We start from the raw sequence: 18,102 nt of genomic DNA, 5'->3' as shown, positions 1-18,102 counted from the left end.
TCAAGAAATAATGTGTACAAACTGCCAAAAGTGTTTAACGTGTAAATGTTAAAACAGGGTTTCAATGTTTTTGCCATTATTATTTACGTTACTCCAGTTTTATTTTCTCGGCCAGGAAAATGTTAAACAGGAAGTCTTCGCAGTAGCGCCCGCCCCTTTCGTTCCCAGCATGCCCTGCGGGCAAGGTAACAAGAGGATGCGCCCAGCTGGAAACTCGCTCTTCTCTTCTCATCCCCTTTGTGTTCAAGCCTTTGTCTTTTTCTCTTGGAAGCCGTCTCCACGGACGAGCCTTTCACTTTTTCCTTTGTCTCAACAAAAATCCGTCCGTCACGTGGTCGACAAGGCCATGCCAGCCCTGGACTCTGAAACCACCTGAAACCACCTGGAACTAAGCTTAAGCGCTAAACCGAACAGAGACTTTCTTTGCTACTTCGTTTCTCTTCCTTTTTGAAGTAATCTACGCCATTTACGTGGATCAGCGCTACGTTCTCATCTGAGTAAAGGCCGCGTAAGGAGCTAACACGCCGCTAAAGCGTTCTACCGCTAAGGAACTCTCGGATATCGCCTCCGTTGCCACCGGCGCCAAGGACCTCACAGCACGCCGCTGCCTTTGCCGCTCCACGCGACGCCTCGCTCCACGGCCGCCACACCGCTCCACGCAACGCCTCGCTCCACGGCCGCCGCCCGCTTCACGAACCTCGCTGCACGCCACTGCCTTCGCCGCCACACCGCTCCACGCGACGCCTCGCTACGGATCTCGTCCGCGGACAAGGACCAGCCGGACCGAGTCTCTACAAAATCGTAAGCCGAGTTCAGTGTGCAGTTCTTTGTGGCGTGATTTGGGTAGAGCTCAGCTGTTCCTCCTCCCTTTAGCTTCTCACTTTCCCTCTCTTTTTGATATAGATTAGCATAGACACGTTTGATTATCAAAGGCAAACCCTGGTTTAACATTATCTGCATGAAATTTGCTGTCAAATCTGATATAACATCACCTGTGGTTTACCTGTGCGCATTTCTGCTCCGGTGTTTTTGATTGCCCTTTTGATAAATAAACTACACGAAAGTTATTGACTATTGTTTGTTTGATTAGACTATGTGTAAGTCCCTGAATCGTGAAACATCCTTCAGACCTTTTTAACGAGCGCGATTAAGGACCGTATCTTAGCTCTTTGGGTTTTACCCTGGTGCCCCGTCTTGTCTCGTTTCTGCTAAGAAATCTTCCTTAATCATAAACTGAATACCTGTAGTTTGAGACCCTACACATCTTTAGTTTTTCTATGAATCTTTGTGATTATTAACACCACCATAAATTATAAATTGTATTTTTAAATCACAACATGCATCCCTTTATCCATGGCATGGGTTCCAGAATGATAAAAATGCACATTTGCCATTGTACTGAACAATTCAAAACAACATATTCTATCTGTTAAAGTCTTCAAAAGTGTGCCTATAAAAATCTGAAACTCATGAATATATTTGCAAAATGTAAATTATGAATGTATTAGCAAGTGCTGCTTGATGATTGCCATGTGATTTTAGCTGGACCTAATCACTGTGTTCACCTGCTGCCAAAGCATTGCTCGTGAGAGGAAGCCGGGCTAGAGGTGTGACGGTTGTGATCAAGCGAGAGACTAATTAAGCTACACTCATGTGATCACTGTCAGTTATACGAAGATTTCTGCAGCGTTTCATCAGCTTTCGTTATGCAAACAAAGCTGAAGTAACAACCAGGAAGAGAAACAGTTGAAAAACAAATGACATGAGCAGCATATGAAATATGACAGACTTCAATAGAAACTGATGAAAAATGTGATCATGGAAAGACTGGATGGCTGGATTGGTCTTTTGATGTTGAGAATTTATTTTAATGTATTAGGCACGTGGCTTAAACCAAGAGAGAACATTGTTTCTGTAAATCACATGATAATATATTCATTTGGATAATATCTGTTTGGCAATTATTGAGCACGTAATAGATTGTATGTCCTGACTCAAGTCATGGAGGTCTATCACTGGAGATATTAAGATAACATATATTGCTTTTGGCTAGCAAATAGTTTGAATTTTCCTCACAAAATAATGTAAAATATTGGTTTGTATTGAGGCCAAGCTTTCCTAATTGTAGCTTAGGGCTATCATACTTTTTCAATTAGTGGCGTTGTATCGTAAGGTAATTTGTAGATAAAAGAAAGCAATTTGAGTGCCATATTCTACTACTTGGTAAACATATTAATGTGTTGATGCTCCAATTTCCACTAAGTACATTTTAAAGTATTCATACTATTAAAGTAACTTAATTTAGAAGTTTGTAGAGGAAAAATGGATACTTAAATCTAAATTGCAATAGTTGATTTGGTACCTATCCTAAAAGACAATTTGCCAACAGGTTTATGAGGCCATGTCAGGTGCGGTAACCCCTCCATAATGTGTAAGAGTGCACATGCTATTCTGACCTACAGTAGAAACAGTTTGCCGGCTGATATATAAATACTCAAAATTTCTCTATGTGACAGGCTGATTTTCATATTCGTGGTCAAAAGAAGACAGACAGTGTTCTCTGTTGGTACGTGAAATGGCCTCCGGTGGTGTTGGCAGGGAGAATCTTTAGATTATGCTCAGAGGTGACCTCAATAAAATCTCTTGATCTTCTGCTGCCTAAAAGATTAACTGGTCTCAACCACTGTCAGGACACATGCGGCACACCGACACACACAGGAAATGATTGGTTTCCTTCAAAGCGTGGGTTGTGGAGGGCACTTTGAAGGAGGTGATTAAAACACAGAGGGCCTGTACAGCAGTGGTAGTGAAACACTTACTGTATATTAGGTTAGGGTCTGGGCCAATCACAATGCATCACATGCATGGTATGAAGTCACGTGGAGCTGAGAGGACTGCGAGGACTGGGTCAACTGCCTTATGTGGAGAGGAAGTGTCGTGCCAACTAAGCCCAATTATATAAGCAATAAGAAAAACACTTGGCCACACAGCCATGGCAAAATATAAATACTTCATTTTGCCTCCCAAGGACATGCCTTCAGTTTTGAAACCATTTTAATTTTCTATTGCTAATCATAGTTGGTTCACTTGGTATTCAGACTGAAGCCTCTTTTCTTTGGCTTTATAAAAGGCACTGATAACATTATTGGACAATGAGTCCAGTGGACGCAGGGTGTTGATTTGAGGGGCAACTGAAGAGGCATCGCTATCTGTGACATGGGAGGCTTTACTGGTATGTGTAATCATTTGATGACTCGATGGATCGACCCAGTCCTGAGCGTGGAGAGCGACACAAGCGGCATACTGATGGTGATTGGTACAGAAGCACATCACTGATTGCAGCCTCGCGGAGACTGACATTTTCATCCAATTAGCACAGCTTACCATCATCAAAGAAAACGAAACTTTGAGAGTTGTCTGCATGCCGTGGAGAAGCAGGGGACAGAAAAACCAAGAGGTCGTTCATTTTGGATTAACACGTCATAAAGCAGTTTTCCCACCAGGACTCAAGGGCAGCAGTTGACCATCACAGCACTTGTTTGAAAGAGCTACAAAACCACTTCTTCACTTCACAACCAGACATTGACTGACGATGTAATACCAGTAGAATACCTCTCAGTAAGCCTAATAATTAAATGCTTTCAATGGCCATCCCGATAGAGGCACACTGTGAACACCTTGCATATAAAAATCTCCACGGAACAGAGCTGAATTTCCTGCCATCCTTCACCTCATGCATATAAAATATAATTTTCCAGAGAAAATACCTCACTGACTGAGTGAGATCCTTGATTACCGTCTACAGGCTATTACCAGAAATTGGATTTCATCACAGATAGCAGTTTCATGTTGAGTGAAGAAACCCAAAGATGCAGATGAAGAGATCAAAATGAGGAAAGAGGTGACATCTATGGCCAGAATTTTTCATGACCTAAAGAGGTTGAATTAGGGCTTAAATTTAGTATTCGGATCATTTCTGCAGAATGTTCCGGAGAGATTTTCACTGAAAAGTCAAGCCGCTGGCACAGGAGAGGCATGGCAGCGCCATTTAAAAATACACAGCAGCTTTCCTGGTGAAGCAAGATAATTATTAGATGACTTATACGTGTAGACACTCAAAAACACACAATCCTCCTGGTTTCAACACTTTTAAATGTGAAAAATGAAAAATCTTTAGAATGTTAATGTCACGACAAAACTGACATCATATTATTTCAACTTGACAAATAGAAAGAGCTGAATTATAATCAACAACAAAAGGGTTATTGTAGCACGTGTGTGTGTGTGTGTGTGTGTGTGTGCGTGCGTGTCTGTGTGCGTATGTGTGTGCGTGCGTGTGTGCGTATATGTGTGTGCGTGCGTGCGTGTGTGTGTGTTCGTGTGCGTGCGTGTATATGTGTGTGTGCGTACATGCGTGCGTGCGTGTGTGTGTGTATACTTTTCTTTCTTTCTTTCTTTTTTAAATAAATGGCACTTACTGCAATCCAAACAATGAGTCACACAAAAATGAGTACATTTATTTTGGACTATCACTGATCCTTCATGAGATTTTTAAGTCAAACCCTGTTAGTTAACATTATTTTCACTCTACATTTTTACACTATGCTATATGTGGGTGCTTTTGCTGTGATCTGAACAGACAAATTAATAAATAAACCCAAGGGGAGGATTATGCAAATTGAGGTGAAGAAGAGAGCAAGTAAAATCGATCAGAGGTGACAGCAATTTAGGGAGAAATTATGGTAGTCATCTCAAATAGGGCAAACAATCAGAGCGACAAGAAAAGAAAAACTACAATTATAACATACATCAGCCCTGCTACTATTGACAATTAGTCAAACTGTGGAAGGAAATCATCAGCACCATCATTAGATTAATAATCACCCTTAGAACCAATGCAATTTATAGATTGGGATGCACAAACCAGGCATAACATTACGACCACTGACCGATTTCTCATCGTCACATGGCCTGTAAATAATTAAAGATATTGAGTGAACATTTAGAGGCAAAAAATAATGTGTAAGATGAATAAAAACCAAGCAAGCAAACATTCGATAACCTGACAATTGGGTCAAAGGCGATTTATCAATAGGTAAAACATAAATGTCTGCAAAGGTGTCTAAAAATGTTAAATTAATACCTGTGGGGAAATTAAAACTGATGTTGACTGTTCTGTGGGACTGGGAGAATCTGTTGCATCATCAGCAAATGTATTCTGCCCAAATCCCACAGCGACACCAAAAAACAGGACGTGTTTGCCTCAAAAAAAAAAGGGAGAAGGGTACTCCTCTGTTCGCGTTGGAGCAGGACTAATTATCTCAACGATTCTTTCATCTTTTTCATTTCTTTAATTCTTTGTTCCTTGGGCGCTGGTTATAATCGTGGTCTATTCTCTTTATCTCACAGCTGTACAGTATTAGGCTCCAAATGAGCTGGTCGCCTCACCAGCTGTAGCACCTCGAGATACGGCGAGAATTAATACCTACAGAGATGTGTCCCATCGATAACATACTTAGGGTTAAAATGAATGTATTCCCCTGAGAAGAGCCTTTGTTATTCTCACAGGATATTTCCTCCTCTCGGTTCCACATGAGGACAGCACACTTCTGAAATCTACTAAAAGGGTAAAAGGGGGGCACTGACATATACATCACGAGCTAAAGGAATACATTTTGTATTCAGTGAATGTAAAATGTAATTTGTGCTTTATTGAGTCCGCTAGAATTGGTGTATAATGTATATAAAGGTAAATGCATGCATACATACATACATATATATATATATATATATATATATATACACATATATATATATATATATATATATACATATACATATATATATATATATATATATATGTATATATATATATATATATATATATATGTGTATATATATATATATATATATATATATATATGTATATATATATATATATGTATATATAAATATACACACACGTCACACACACACATACGTCTCACTCACACACACACGGACTGGAAGTCACACCTTTTTTCATAGCTGTTAACTGTTAATATGTTACGTTTACATACCAGACACTTTCGACAGTTCGTTGTCTATGTGTCATGTAGCTGAAGGTGTTACCTTAGGTGTATGTTAGAGAACAACATCCATGTTGTTTTCTAATCTGTTATTATTTTGCATTGCATTTCAAGATGAAATGTCTGTTCTTACTCCTGGATTTTATAAAATACATTTCCCCCAAAAATGTGACTTATACTCCAAGTGTGACTTATTGGTTATCTCCAAATATTGAAGCTGATTGTTTTGACAAGGCCCTTAAACTCACTACAACACAAAATAATTTGAATATGTAATTTTAACTCCCCAATCTCTGTCAAATCCTGTAGGCCTAAAGAATGTAGTGATGTCATCTGAAACCCAGCAATTATCTAGCAAAACTCATTCCTTCAGACGCATTGCTCTAAAAGGGGCATACGTGTGGAATAAACCATTTCCATTTGGTGAGGATTAAAGACATTTCAAGTAAATGTAAAGAGCAAAGATGTGGGATTATATAAACTCTAGTGCAGAGTGTGTTTTTATTACATTCCCAATACTATATGTATCACTAATAAACCTTTTTTTTGCTTTGATAAAAACAAATATTTGCTGAATAACTATGCAATGGTTACATCATCTTCAGCATAATTAGAAGCTTCTCTGTTCTTTATTTTTTTCCTACGTGTTTCCCCAGTGCTCTAAAGAAAGGAGCGCTTCAGTTGAACCACTACATATATGATACTATTGATACTATGCAATGAAACCTGTGTGTCATTTTTTTATTCTCAACATTGAAGGGTGAATGTGACTAACTGAAAAACAGTTGGATAATGCTAGCTTGTGACTGTTATTTGAGAGGGTCAGCACAAATCAACTCACCTGTTGGAGTTCAAACTAATGGTCAGATTATGTAAAAAAAAAAAAAGATCGGATTAATATAATTTGAGTAACAAACCTTTTGTGCAGTGCCCCCTGTTAGCTTCAACACCCTCAAAAGGGGTGAAAGGTATCAATAGTCCTAATTTTTGGCTGGGAGAGAAATCACAAATGGTGTAAGAATGGTTGTTTTTATGGGATGATGGTTAATAAAAATCCTACAAATGTGCATAATGTTTGCAATCAATTTGGAAACATGAACTATACAATGTATGCACTGCTCAAACTTTTGTTAAAGAATATAAATTCATGATGTCTAAACTCGCCCCATTTGCATCTAATTTCCAAAGAAAAATCTGCAATCGATTGAAGTTTGCAGAGCAGTCAAGATGGCTGCCCTCGTCAAAGCTCACCTCTCGCGTCTCTTTGTGGCGCATTGTGGCAGTGAAAACAGCGGCGCAGCAGCCAGTGCCACAGCTTAGAGCCTGAGACAGCCATTTGAAAAGCCAAGTCACTGATCAATGACAGAAGTAAATTATCACCTCTCCATGTGTCAGAGGCCGCAGCCACAGACTGCACCTTTCCTGTCTAACCATCAACTACAGAGCACAGACATAACCCAGTGATACAGGCAATGTGTTTATCCCTGATATGAGACCTATAGATAAAGCTTTGTTACTTTAAATATGTCAGTATTTAAGTGGATGTTTCATTGTGGTCTAAGCAATAACCAATAGAGTTTCCGACAACTAAAAAGAGCACAGAACTACTTTGTGTAAACTGCTATACTGTGATCTTATTGTAGAAAACATTAAAGTGAAACCATCATCTGAACTAAAACTATTTCAGTGTTGTCTCATCACCCCAAAGCTTTAGCTGAAGCTGCTTCTGGAGAGAAGGGGATACTGTTATGTAACAGAGCAGACTGGAGCCGCTCTAATGGGCTAAGCTCAGACCAGTGTGAAAACACACTAATGTGACAGCAGGAGAAACCAAAAAGAGAGCCCGGCACCTGCACAGACCTGGGCACTTACAAACCTGTTCAGGGATTATGAACAAAAAGGTGCTGTGTTAAAATAAGATTAGCAACACCACTTTTGCACTGTCTGGAGCTGTAGGAATGACAAGTAAGAAAAAAGAAAGGTTAGATGAGCTGTCACATAGCCAGCCCAGGCCAGTCTGATGAGGTCTTGTTGACACATTGATCCTTATTGTTGCTGTGAGAACATAAAAGTGATTGGTTAATCACTGATGTTAGATTAGTTAGCATTGTTAGCGCTCAGTTTGTAAAGCCTGAAAACAAAGCCAACAGTGAAATGGTGTCAGAGCTTTCAAAGGTTAATATAGATTGGCTCCTAATTAAGACTAAACAGACCAACAACCTCAATCTTTCTTCTATCAAGACACACTTTTCTAATGAACAGATACTTGCCATTTAAGATATTGTACCAGGCATTCTAAAGTGCCAAAAGCAAGAAAAAGATACTTGATTTAAAGACCAACTAAATGCCTTGCTTAAAGTCTATGCTTGCTTAACTTGATCCTAGTCTCTGCAAACTCCAGCCAATTTTAAGAAGACAAAACATATAAGGAACTGTAAATTAAATTACAGATGAATTACAACCAACCAAATGGTTTGAAAGCAAGAGTCCAAATTCACTTTACAAAGAAGATGAATGTGGGTATGACGCTATGTTGGATAACAATGTGTTACAACTACGTGGGAGTTTTTCTCTGGAAAAAGCAACTACAGAAAATGACTAACTAACTTGTGAAGAAAGCTTGTAAAAATAACACCCAGCAACTCAGAAAGAAAGGGAACATTGTATGTTTCACACATTTTCAAATCCAGATGTATTTCTTTTTGCTACACTTAACATTTGAAAGCCCTAAACACTGCAGGTCAAACAGACAGAGCAATGAAGCTAGTTTTAAGTGTGTATGGCCTTTGTGCACAGTGCTGTGTCTCAGCAGGGGTCAGATGTGTTTTGGTTTAGAGCCTGGTGCTGCCCTGGTCCTGGTTTGATTGTGTGAGACATCCTCTCTGTCACATTGTATTCTTTGTGCCTGCTTTCAACACATGCAACATGCTCTTAGCTGTGCTCTGGCTCTTACCGTTCACCTCCTGGGCTCCGGCGTCAGTGAACAACATGCTCATCACCTCCTCAAAGTTGCAGCCGGGCTCAGGGGCGTGAATGTCCTGGGCCACGTGATGCAACATCCTCTTCAGCACATCGTCCAGAGACGCAGCAGTCTCATCCAGGAGGATACTTGCTCGAGCCAAGAACCCATCCAGGTCTCTGTGCGCCCGCACCTCCTCATCAAAGTCCATCAGCTTAACATACTGCAAAGCAAAGAAGGGGGATAGAAAATGGATTTCCACTAAATATATTTTAAGTATACAATACATAGATTTTATCAAGCGCCAAACGTTTGAAATCATCAATAATATGCTTTGGCCTTTTTAATTGAAAGGTCCGCAACCAATCCTCTGTCAGTAAAAGTATGGGGTTTGGAGCAGAGTTCAGAATTTCAAAGCTTGGAGAAATTAATATGAATATTTTCTTAAATGACACTGCAAATCTGAAAATGTGTGTTTTTTATGTTTAATAAACTACCCTTGAAACTACATTTTTTATTTTCATTTTAAATATTTCGTGGCCTATTGGCTTTATTGGAAAGTATAGTATGAAATGAGGGATGAGAGAGAAGGGAGGACAGAAGGGAGGACATGTTGGAGACCAGCCATCATAAAACAAAGCATCCCCTATTGAAGCATGCTGAAGATTAAAATATTTCTTCCAAGTTTTTTGCAGATCATTAATATTACAGCTGTAAATAAGAATATAAGAGTTTTTTTTTATAATTTTTTTTTTTTCCAAGTTAGGCCTTAGTTATTTTATTACTTGGTTTACGGATCCGCCGCACTTAGATGATTGATTTCTACAATATAAATAAAATAAATGATCTTTTTTTTAAATATAAAGTACCGCCGACAACGCAAAATAGCATTAAATTAAATATAAAAATGAAGTCAAAAGAAAAGAGCGCGTGAAGCAATTTTTCTTCAAAATCCTATGGGAGTTTGTGACGGAGCGAATCCGTCCCTGCGACAATATAATACATCCATGGTCCCTGCGCGCGGCCCCGGGAGAGCATGAGAAGACGCACGCACCCGTTTCCTTGTCTGCTAGGCGCAGCGCTAACTCCTTTATATCAAATACACATTTTAAACCCGTTTACCACATTTTCTCCAGCGCGTTTTGCCGTGACTGAGGGTGCACACTTAGAAGCGTCAGTTCTACCAATGCAAAACACGCTAAATCTACTGTTACAAGCTCCTGTGCGCTGCGTCTCCCCCCCCTCCCCTCCTCCTGTGGTGCGTTTTGGGTAAATCCGGAAGAAAAAATCTATTGAAATTGAAATATTTATATTTCGCCGGCATGTTCAATATATTTCATTTAAAAATCTGTGAACCAAGTAATAAAATAACTGCGGCCCATCTGTTTCTGTACCTAATCTGTGTTGCAACATTTGAGTTTCCCCATTGTGGGACAAATACATTATCTTATCTTATCTTACAATCAACTAATAGTTGATAATAGTCTAGTGTAAAACAAAAGTAGAACATACTACAGAACAGCTTGGATGGTTAACAAAAACAAAACAGTGATAAATATTAAACAAGACATACATTTACGTATTGAGTTAATACAGAATGGGGCTAATTTAATTAACACAGATCCCAGGGTTCATTATAACAAGGTTGGCCTTCTTTTGAACGTAGAATATGTTTATCGTTGTGGAATTTTTTTCAACTCTAGAACTTATTTGTTAAAAGTTTGAATACAGCCCAAAATATGAATTAATTATCTAATAATTCAAATTGTTAATTAATAAGTTGAATATGAATACATTTGTGTTACTTCTATCACAATCGACAACAAGATAACCAGCAGCAGTATTGATGTATGCCATTCACACTTCATTTTCTACATGTATACGGGTCAATCGATGGCGGTCCAAGGTTTTGTTAAAAAGAACATAATAGAATGATAAAAAACATACTTAGAAGCTTACTAAATTTAACGCTGCTCTCTGCTGTGAAAAAAAACATTGGGTAATCAAGTAGTAAACAATTTATATGGTGACAAAAGCTATTGACAGCCTTCTTTTTTGAGTCTGTTTTTACACACACATGGAACGCAGCAGCTGTCTGTCAGGAAATCATTTTTATTCCATAAACACAAGTGTTGCTCAGCAGGAGGGCCAAATGACAATCACTCCTGTCCATCACTTTTACTGCAGACACACCAATCTCTCTCTATTATACTTTTTCTAATTTGTTTTGTACCAAAACTAATGTCAGCACACCACATCAGGCCAATAGGACAGGCAGTGCACTTTAAAATGGCAGCAGCTTGACTCATCATATGCCGTCTCTGTTGGAGCAGCAGAGTCGGGAGTCACCTCTGAAATGGACGAATGGACGCGGAGGAAAACCGCTCGATTAAGAGCCCAGACACCCAGTGGCCCATGATTTTATTGATTGAGAAATTGACAGAATTTCTGAAGAAGAGTGGACGCCATGCTGTTCTTTTGAGTAGAGAAATCCCCAACGGCAATGCGCTTTTGTGCCCCAGTGAATGCAGCACATTCCTTCTGTTTTTGATTGTTGTGTTTCTAATAATACATCCTATAAAAAATAATCACACAGCATACTATAGCCAAAACAAGTAAAAATAGTTAAACAAGCTCACAGATGCCACACAAATGTGCATATAAATAGATCCCAAACCAAAAAATTGGCAGAGTTAATAAATTGAAATGGACAAAACAGACGGATAGAGCAAACAAACAATGTGTGAAAGCGAATATGAAGATTAGAGCGGAGATCCAGGCAAGCTGTTGGCAGAAGCAGGCACAACAAAGTCTCAGTCTGACAGGTTGTACGACAGGAGGCTAACAGCGAGGGTTACCGCATTTAACTAATGCTTTTTGGTTGTTGCATCAGAGGCCCTAGAAAAACTACAATGCAGAGCAATAAAACCACCAAATGTTGTTAGTGTTTGTGAGCGAGACGCTTTGATTTCACAAAGTACATGGGATTATTGTATTCTGACATGTTTTTGGATATTTGTCTTCACAAACATGATTCTTGTTGTGTTGTGATAAAGGGCCATAAACTGTAACTGTAACAGTTAGTATGGATGCAAATGTTTGATTGTATGAGTCTATGTATTACTACAACTACAATCACTATAGTCTTTGTTGTTTCACAAAGTTAAATATGCCGTCATAAAAATTGGATCGCTTGGCTCTAGTTTTAAAAATCACACCTTCACCACTCAGAGACTTAATTAATGCTTATTCTCTGTCGACCAAACTTCTTTTGAAAGGGTCTTTGATCAAAGAGACTCCATATGATTTTCTACCTCTTCTTTTTTTAATGAAAAAATAAAACATTTTACATTGAATTGACCAGACTTGGTCACAAATGAGACAAAACCCACAGAGAATATAGAAAGCGTTTCTTACCCTCCGTGATGTGTTGAGTAACACACAGCCAGAGTCATCAGCATCTGTAGAAATAGAACAGTACAATAAGAACAATTGAAATCTGCAAAAGGTTATTTGGCTTACAAAAACTACAAAAAAAAAGATGAGCAGGGACAAAGACAAATATAAATATGTAAGATGATGAGTATTGTTTCATTCTTCATTAAATCATCAAGGACTAATTTTATAAACCATTATAATGAGCTGGACTATAAACAGATGCTAATACAAGTCTTGTAATCAAAATGAGGTTTAATTCAATTACGATGTTATGATAAAATCAAAATGGGACAAGCAACATTTTGTGAATTTTATTTATATATGTGCACCTCTCTATCAAGAGGCACAACTAACATTTGTTTAACTAGTCGACGACTTTGAATAATCTACTGACAAACTGTTATAGAGGTTTAATACGAGAATAAGTTAGCATGTATTTAAACCAGAGCTTCTCAAAGTGTGGGGGAAAACCATGCCAAGGGGGCGCGAGACATTTGGAGAAATGTGTGCACATTTCTGGTGACAGACGTATTATGCGCAACAGAAAAACTCCCAGTGCCAACACATGGTTAATCTTTAAGTACAAGAGAGCAGCAGAAGAGTGAGTCTCTGTGCCCCTCTGTCCCTCCTGTCTCTCCACTGTCCCACCACTGTCCTGCCGCACATCATGGTCCCTTCGCGCTTATCTAAAGGTAAATTTTTACTAGATAATGTGTGTCAGTGTTCTTGCGTAAAAGTACAACATGTGTGTAAGAGTACTACATGTGTGTAAGTAGTACTGGTAGTACTACTTAAGATAAAAAAGTCAGATTTAATTGACAACAAATTACATTAAGGTCGCGCTAGCGGCGATGGCTCTCGCCTTCCCGCGCAACCCCCTTTCCGTGCGACCCCCTTCCCGCGCGTCCATGTTTTTCTGCTGCGTTGTGGCATACCAACGACGCTCAGTAATTCACAGTTGATGATTGCGTAGTTTGCGACTCAAATAGTTGTTTGTCCTGACAAATTGCAAGATCGTGCAGACCGCAGACCTGAGCAGGGAGAAAGGGAGAGAGAGCCTCGGTGACCCGGCTAACGCATTAGCAATTTACTTTTGCAAATACTGAAAAAAAGTACAAGGTGTACAAATGTCAAAAGTAATAGCCCCCCCTAAGACGGTAAAAGCGATCGTAAAGAGGTAACTTGTCGACGCAGACACTCAATTAAATTTTTGTTCTTACCTAGATCTGACATTGGTTCAATGACACTGAATGGAAGCAATAAAAAATAATTTGACCAGTTTTAATCAGCTCTGGCCTTCTCAATCGACTGGACACTAAGACAATATTATATGTGAAAAGCATGCGTGTGCATTTGATTCCTTTCCGCTTTGATCCCATGGGCTTTGAAGAAAATGTTGTCAATGTTGTCATCTGGTTGTCACAGTGACACAGTACTGTCTGGAAAATTAAGTCTGAAGAATAAAGTCTGGCGGTAATGCAACACTTGGATGCCAACTGCCATAAAACAATAACAACAACAACAACAACAAGTCCCCATTAGGTCTAAGGTCTAAAGCTTCAATGGGGAAACACCAAAGTAATGGAAGAAGAACTTAAGAATACAACAAAGTCTGAAGAATAAAGTCTGGCGGTAATGCAACATTTGGATGCCAACCGCCATAAAACAACAACAACAACTACAACAACAATTCCCCATTTAGAGAATCAGAGTAATCAGAGTAAAGAAATAGAGTTAGGGAGCGTCGCTAGTCTACTGTCCACGCTCAATCCAGCAGATGCAAAGCCGCCGGCCGCCATTGAAAGCAGCAACAGAAGAATCACAACTACATTAGGTGGCGGTAATGTAACACTATGGATACCAATAGCCATTAAAGAAGAAGAAGAAGAAGAAGAAGAAGAAGAAGAAGAAGAAGAAGAAGAAGAAGAAGAAGAAGAAGAAGAAGAAGAAGAAGAAGAAGAAGAAGAAGAAGAAGAAGAAGAAGAAGAAGAAGAAGAAGAAGAAGAAGAAGAACTACAGTTTAAATAGTTTAGAATTCTATGGAAGAAAGACCGTGCAGAAGAGAAAAACTACAGGCTCTTTCTCTCTCCTTCTCTCCTTCTCTATCTTTCCCTGTTTTTTTATGGTATAGCGTTAAACACATACTTTGAAGACGTACAACTACAATATGTGGCGGTAAATGCACCTTTGCAGTTGGCTTCGGGCTGCCATTAAAAGCAACAACAACAACAACAACAACAACAACAACAACATAAATGTAGTGGTACAAGTCAGGATTAACGCCAGACCTGGGCAAACTACGGCCTGCGGGCCACATTTGTCTTTATAATCCGGCCCGCCAAACATGCCAAGTAATACTTAAAAAAAAAAAAACGTTGTTTTGTTTGTTTTGTTTTTTGCCCTTAGGCCAGACCTGGGCATTTGTGGCCCCAGGGGCAAGATGTGGCCCTCTGCATTTTTTAATCCGGCCCCTAGAAAGATTTTAAGTTTCTATTTTTTAACTGTCTGTAACTGTCTGTATACTGTGTATATATATATATATATATATTTTTTTTTTTTTTTTTTTCTTTTTCTTTTTTTTTTTTCACACCAATGATGGCGAGTCGAATATGGCCCTCGGAAGAAAATAATTGCCCACCCTTGCACTACGCCATATTTACAGCAGTGAAGCGCAATTCTGTGCTGTCCCAGGCTGTGGAGGGGGCATGGGTACTTTTTTTTATCTACCAAGGGGGGCGCATGAGAAAAAGTCTGAGAAGCTGTGGTTTGAACAAACAAATGGCACGTTCAAAGTCAGCATTACTATGCCACATTTGCATTCAACGCAAACTGTAAAATAAGGATCACAAGTAACCATTGAGGAGCCGTAAGATAAACCAGAATAAGAGCTGGGGTTTCAACACTGAGGAGAATGTCAAGAGGCAGAAGTCTAAGAGCTCTCGCTGAACAGGGATTGGAAGTTTCATGTTGATAAGGTTTTAATACACGTCGTCCATGGAGCTGAGGCGACTGTGAGATAAAACACAAAGGTTGGATTTTCCCAGTGTCACAGAAGAGGACGACTTTTACATTTTGAAACAATCAGGGCAAATTAAGTTTTTCATAAAGCGAGCCTGGTGTAACTAGTCCAGCTGAATCTCTTGAAAACGGTCTGGCACTGTGGTTACATAACACGGCTATCGCCCTTTTTTTTTTCTTTCTCTCTGTGGTGGCGAGGATGTGATTAGGTTACCATGGGCTTTTCCTCCTCTGCGCCGTGTGATGCAGTGTGTTGGCTTCGTCTGCAAATCAATCTGTGCTTAACTCCTCCCTCGGGCCAGGGTTGGAGAAAAAGGACAAGGAACCCCCTTTTTAACAAGCCAATAAGCCCTGGGAAAGCGACACGGGATCACAATATCAATAATCCAGACAGTAGTGAATGGGAGGGGGGGCTTTGATCACTCTTGCTAGCAGACTCCACTGTGATGGGACCATGGCGTGATGTGGCGTGATTGTGCACATCAAATATCCCCAATCAAAACAGAGCACGCGGCTCAGCTGATCTCCTCCCAAAGGACAGAAGGGATGCGGTGGTACAATTGCTGTCAGCCCTTAAGTGGTATACTTCCATTCATATATGGTTAGCAGTTTCAAATGTCTCTACACCGCATTGTCTTCAGAGTTGGATAAAAGTGTTCTGAGAAATATTTAGCGACAAAGGAATGTGTGAACTAAACATAAAATGTAGAACATGATCTAATAAAATAGTCTAAAAATATCTCTTTTTAAAATGAAACAAATTGAATTATTTGTGTGCTTGGTTGGCAGAAATATAAAGAGACAAGACTTCAAATGAACAAATGTCTCAAGAGAGAATGCTTTGAATCCATGGGATCACATCTTCTACACACAGTTAGAAATAAATGATAACAAGACCAAGTTTTTATGACCTCAATCAATTGTTCTGCGCAACATTAATCACATGACCTGCATCACATGACATGGCTGCATGCTGGGAGTTTAAATGGAAATGATACGTCTGACTGTAGAGAGTGATTTATGCTGCTGTGGGTGGGGATTACGCTGTACATCTGTGGGCTGCACGTGTGGACAAGCACGCCCCATCACTCAGTATTCAGTAGATCAGAGGTTTCCAAGCTATGCCCCCATTTTGAGTAGCTAAAAAGGAATTTCCCAAAAATATACATACATTTAGACTTATTTAGTCTACTTTGAAGCCACTTTTGGCTTGCAAAGAAGCCAAAAACATTCTGTTTTTATGAAGAGTGGGAATCTGGCTTTCAGGCAAAACAATGCAGCTTGTTGTATTGTCTTGATTCTGGGTTTATCTTCCTACAGTTTAATTGAGGTTTAAATAGCTGTTATTTGGGCATGATCTCAGGATTTTACCAGTTTACAGATAATGAGGATGTACACGGTAAAAGATGATTGTGTCCTATATGATAAATATGACACATGATATAAATAAGCTGCATGAGAATATATTCAAAGTCAAATTTCACAGTTTATTTCAGGCTGCCTAGGGAATCGTGCATGGTTAACTTGTTGGTGCACATGAACATTGGACATTTTACACAAATTAGTCTACTTTTATCTACTATTTTAGTAGCGAGACAAGATAAGGTGAATAAGCTTGAATGATGAACCATGTCCTATAGATTAGTTTGTATCATATATTGAGATAAATGTTCAGGGAATAGAAATTATACTTTGTTATAAAATGTTTCGTAACATAAGTAGCTCATGGTTGTTTTGTTCTAGTGAAAGTAGCTCACGGAGGCTGGTTGGAGACACCTGATGTAAAAAGAAAGATTTAGGCAGACAAACTGTAATTAAATGAGCTGTACCCAATGTTTAGCTACTGTCATTAAAGCATGAAAAAAAAACTAATTGTTCACCAAGACGAGATTTTGAGCACAATTTTCGGAGCAGAATTTACCGCTCCAGTAGAACTAACAACAATTAGCATGCTAACGGCACGTCCGGTTTTGCAGTGAATAAAACACAAAACAGAATTTACTTTAAAGCATGAAAAAAATCTTTACAATTAGCTGACGAATCCACCTTGGACCCGAAAGCGAGAAATATACTGTGTGTCATAATTTAACAATCCCATAGATTAAGGGGGGTCACATTTGGCCAATGCAATTACTTATTATCCTCAAATGAGATCATGACTGCAGCACACATTTTAATTTGGTGCTAAATCTAGGAATAACACAAGAAACCTGACCTCAGCAAATGAATGTTCTTAAGAGATGTGCTTTCGTCTGTTATCATTGAGGTACTTTTGTGTGACTGTTTAGGGCAGTTACAGGATTGGGAGAACACCTTGATGTCTTGTACATGTCCTGTTTGGAGCAAGGCAGGCTGCTGTAGGTTTGTGCTTAGTGGAAGAAGCTCAGTTTTCCCAGTGTCATCTCTTTAAAGGTGAACAAATCGAGCTGATTACCATAACACTGGCTGTTGTTTAGCTCACAAACCAGGCATTACCACATCACTCGAATTGCTACAGGTAAAAAACACACTCTTGTTTTTTTCACCTCTCATCTTCTTAAAAATCAGAGCTAAATTCCGAAAGGGTCATCAAACAACAGCTCTGCATCAGTGATTTTAATGTTGTGTTTTTAAATTTAG

At 39.2% G+C, this 18,102-nt stretch overlaps 1 protein-coding gene across 3 annotated transcripts in view; it reads right to left on the bottom strand.

Moving 5' to 3' along the window:
* The window catches only part of slc4a11 (solute carrier family 4 member 11), a 109,610-nt gene that overhangs the window by 34,007 nt on the left and 57,501 nt on the right, over positions 1–18,102 (bottom strand). For 2 of the 3 annotated variants that reach the window (XM_072457173.1, XM_072457175.1), the window contains exons 4-6: positions 12,445–12,488; positions 9,022–9,250; positions 3,385–3,417 (exon numbers count right to left, since the gene is read on the bottom strand). In XM_072457173.1, coding sequence (XP_072313274.1) covers positions 3,385–3,417; positions 9,022–9,250; positions 12,445–12,488 — 306 coding nt within the window. The remainder of the gene's footprint in view (positions 1–3,384; positions 3,418–9,021; positions 9,251–12,444; positions 12,489–18,102) is intronic. The other variant, XM_072457174.1, reaches the window with a different exon arrangement.

The sequence above is a fragment of the Eucyclogobius newberryi genome, unplaced genomic scaffold (genome assembly GCF_026437365.1).
Source record: "Eucyclogobius newberryi isolate DKJ021-1_F unplaced genomic scaffold, fEucNew1.0.hap1 SCAF_21, whole genome shotgun sequence".
Classification (NCBI taxonomy): domain Eukaryota; kingdom Metazoa; phylum Chordata; class Actinopteri; order Gobiiformes; family Gobiidae; genus Eucyclogobius; species Eucyclogobius newberryi.
This window is presented reverse-complemented; position numbering and strand designations above follow the sequence as displayed.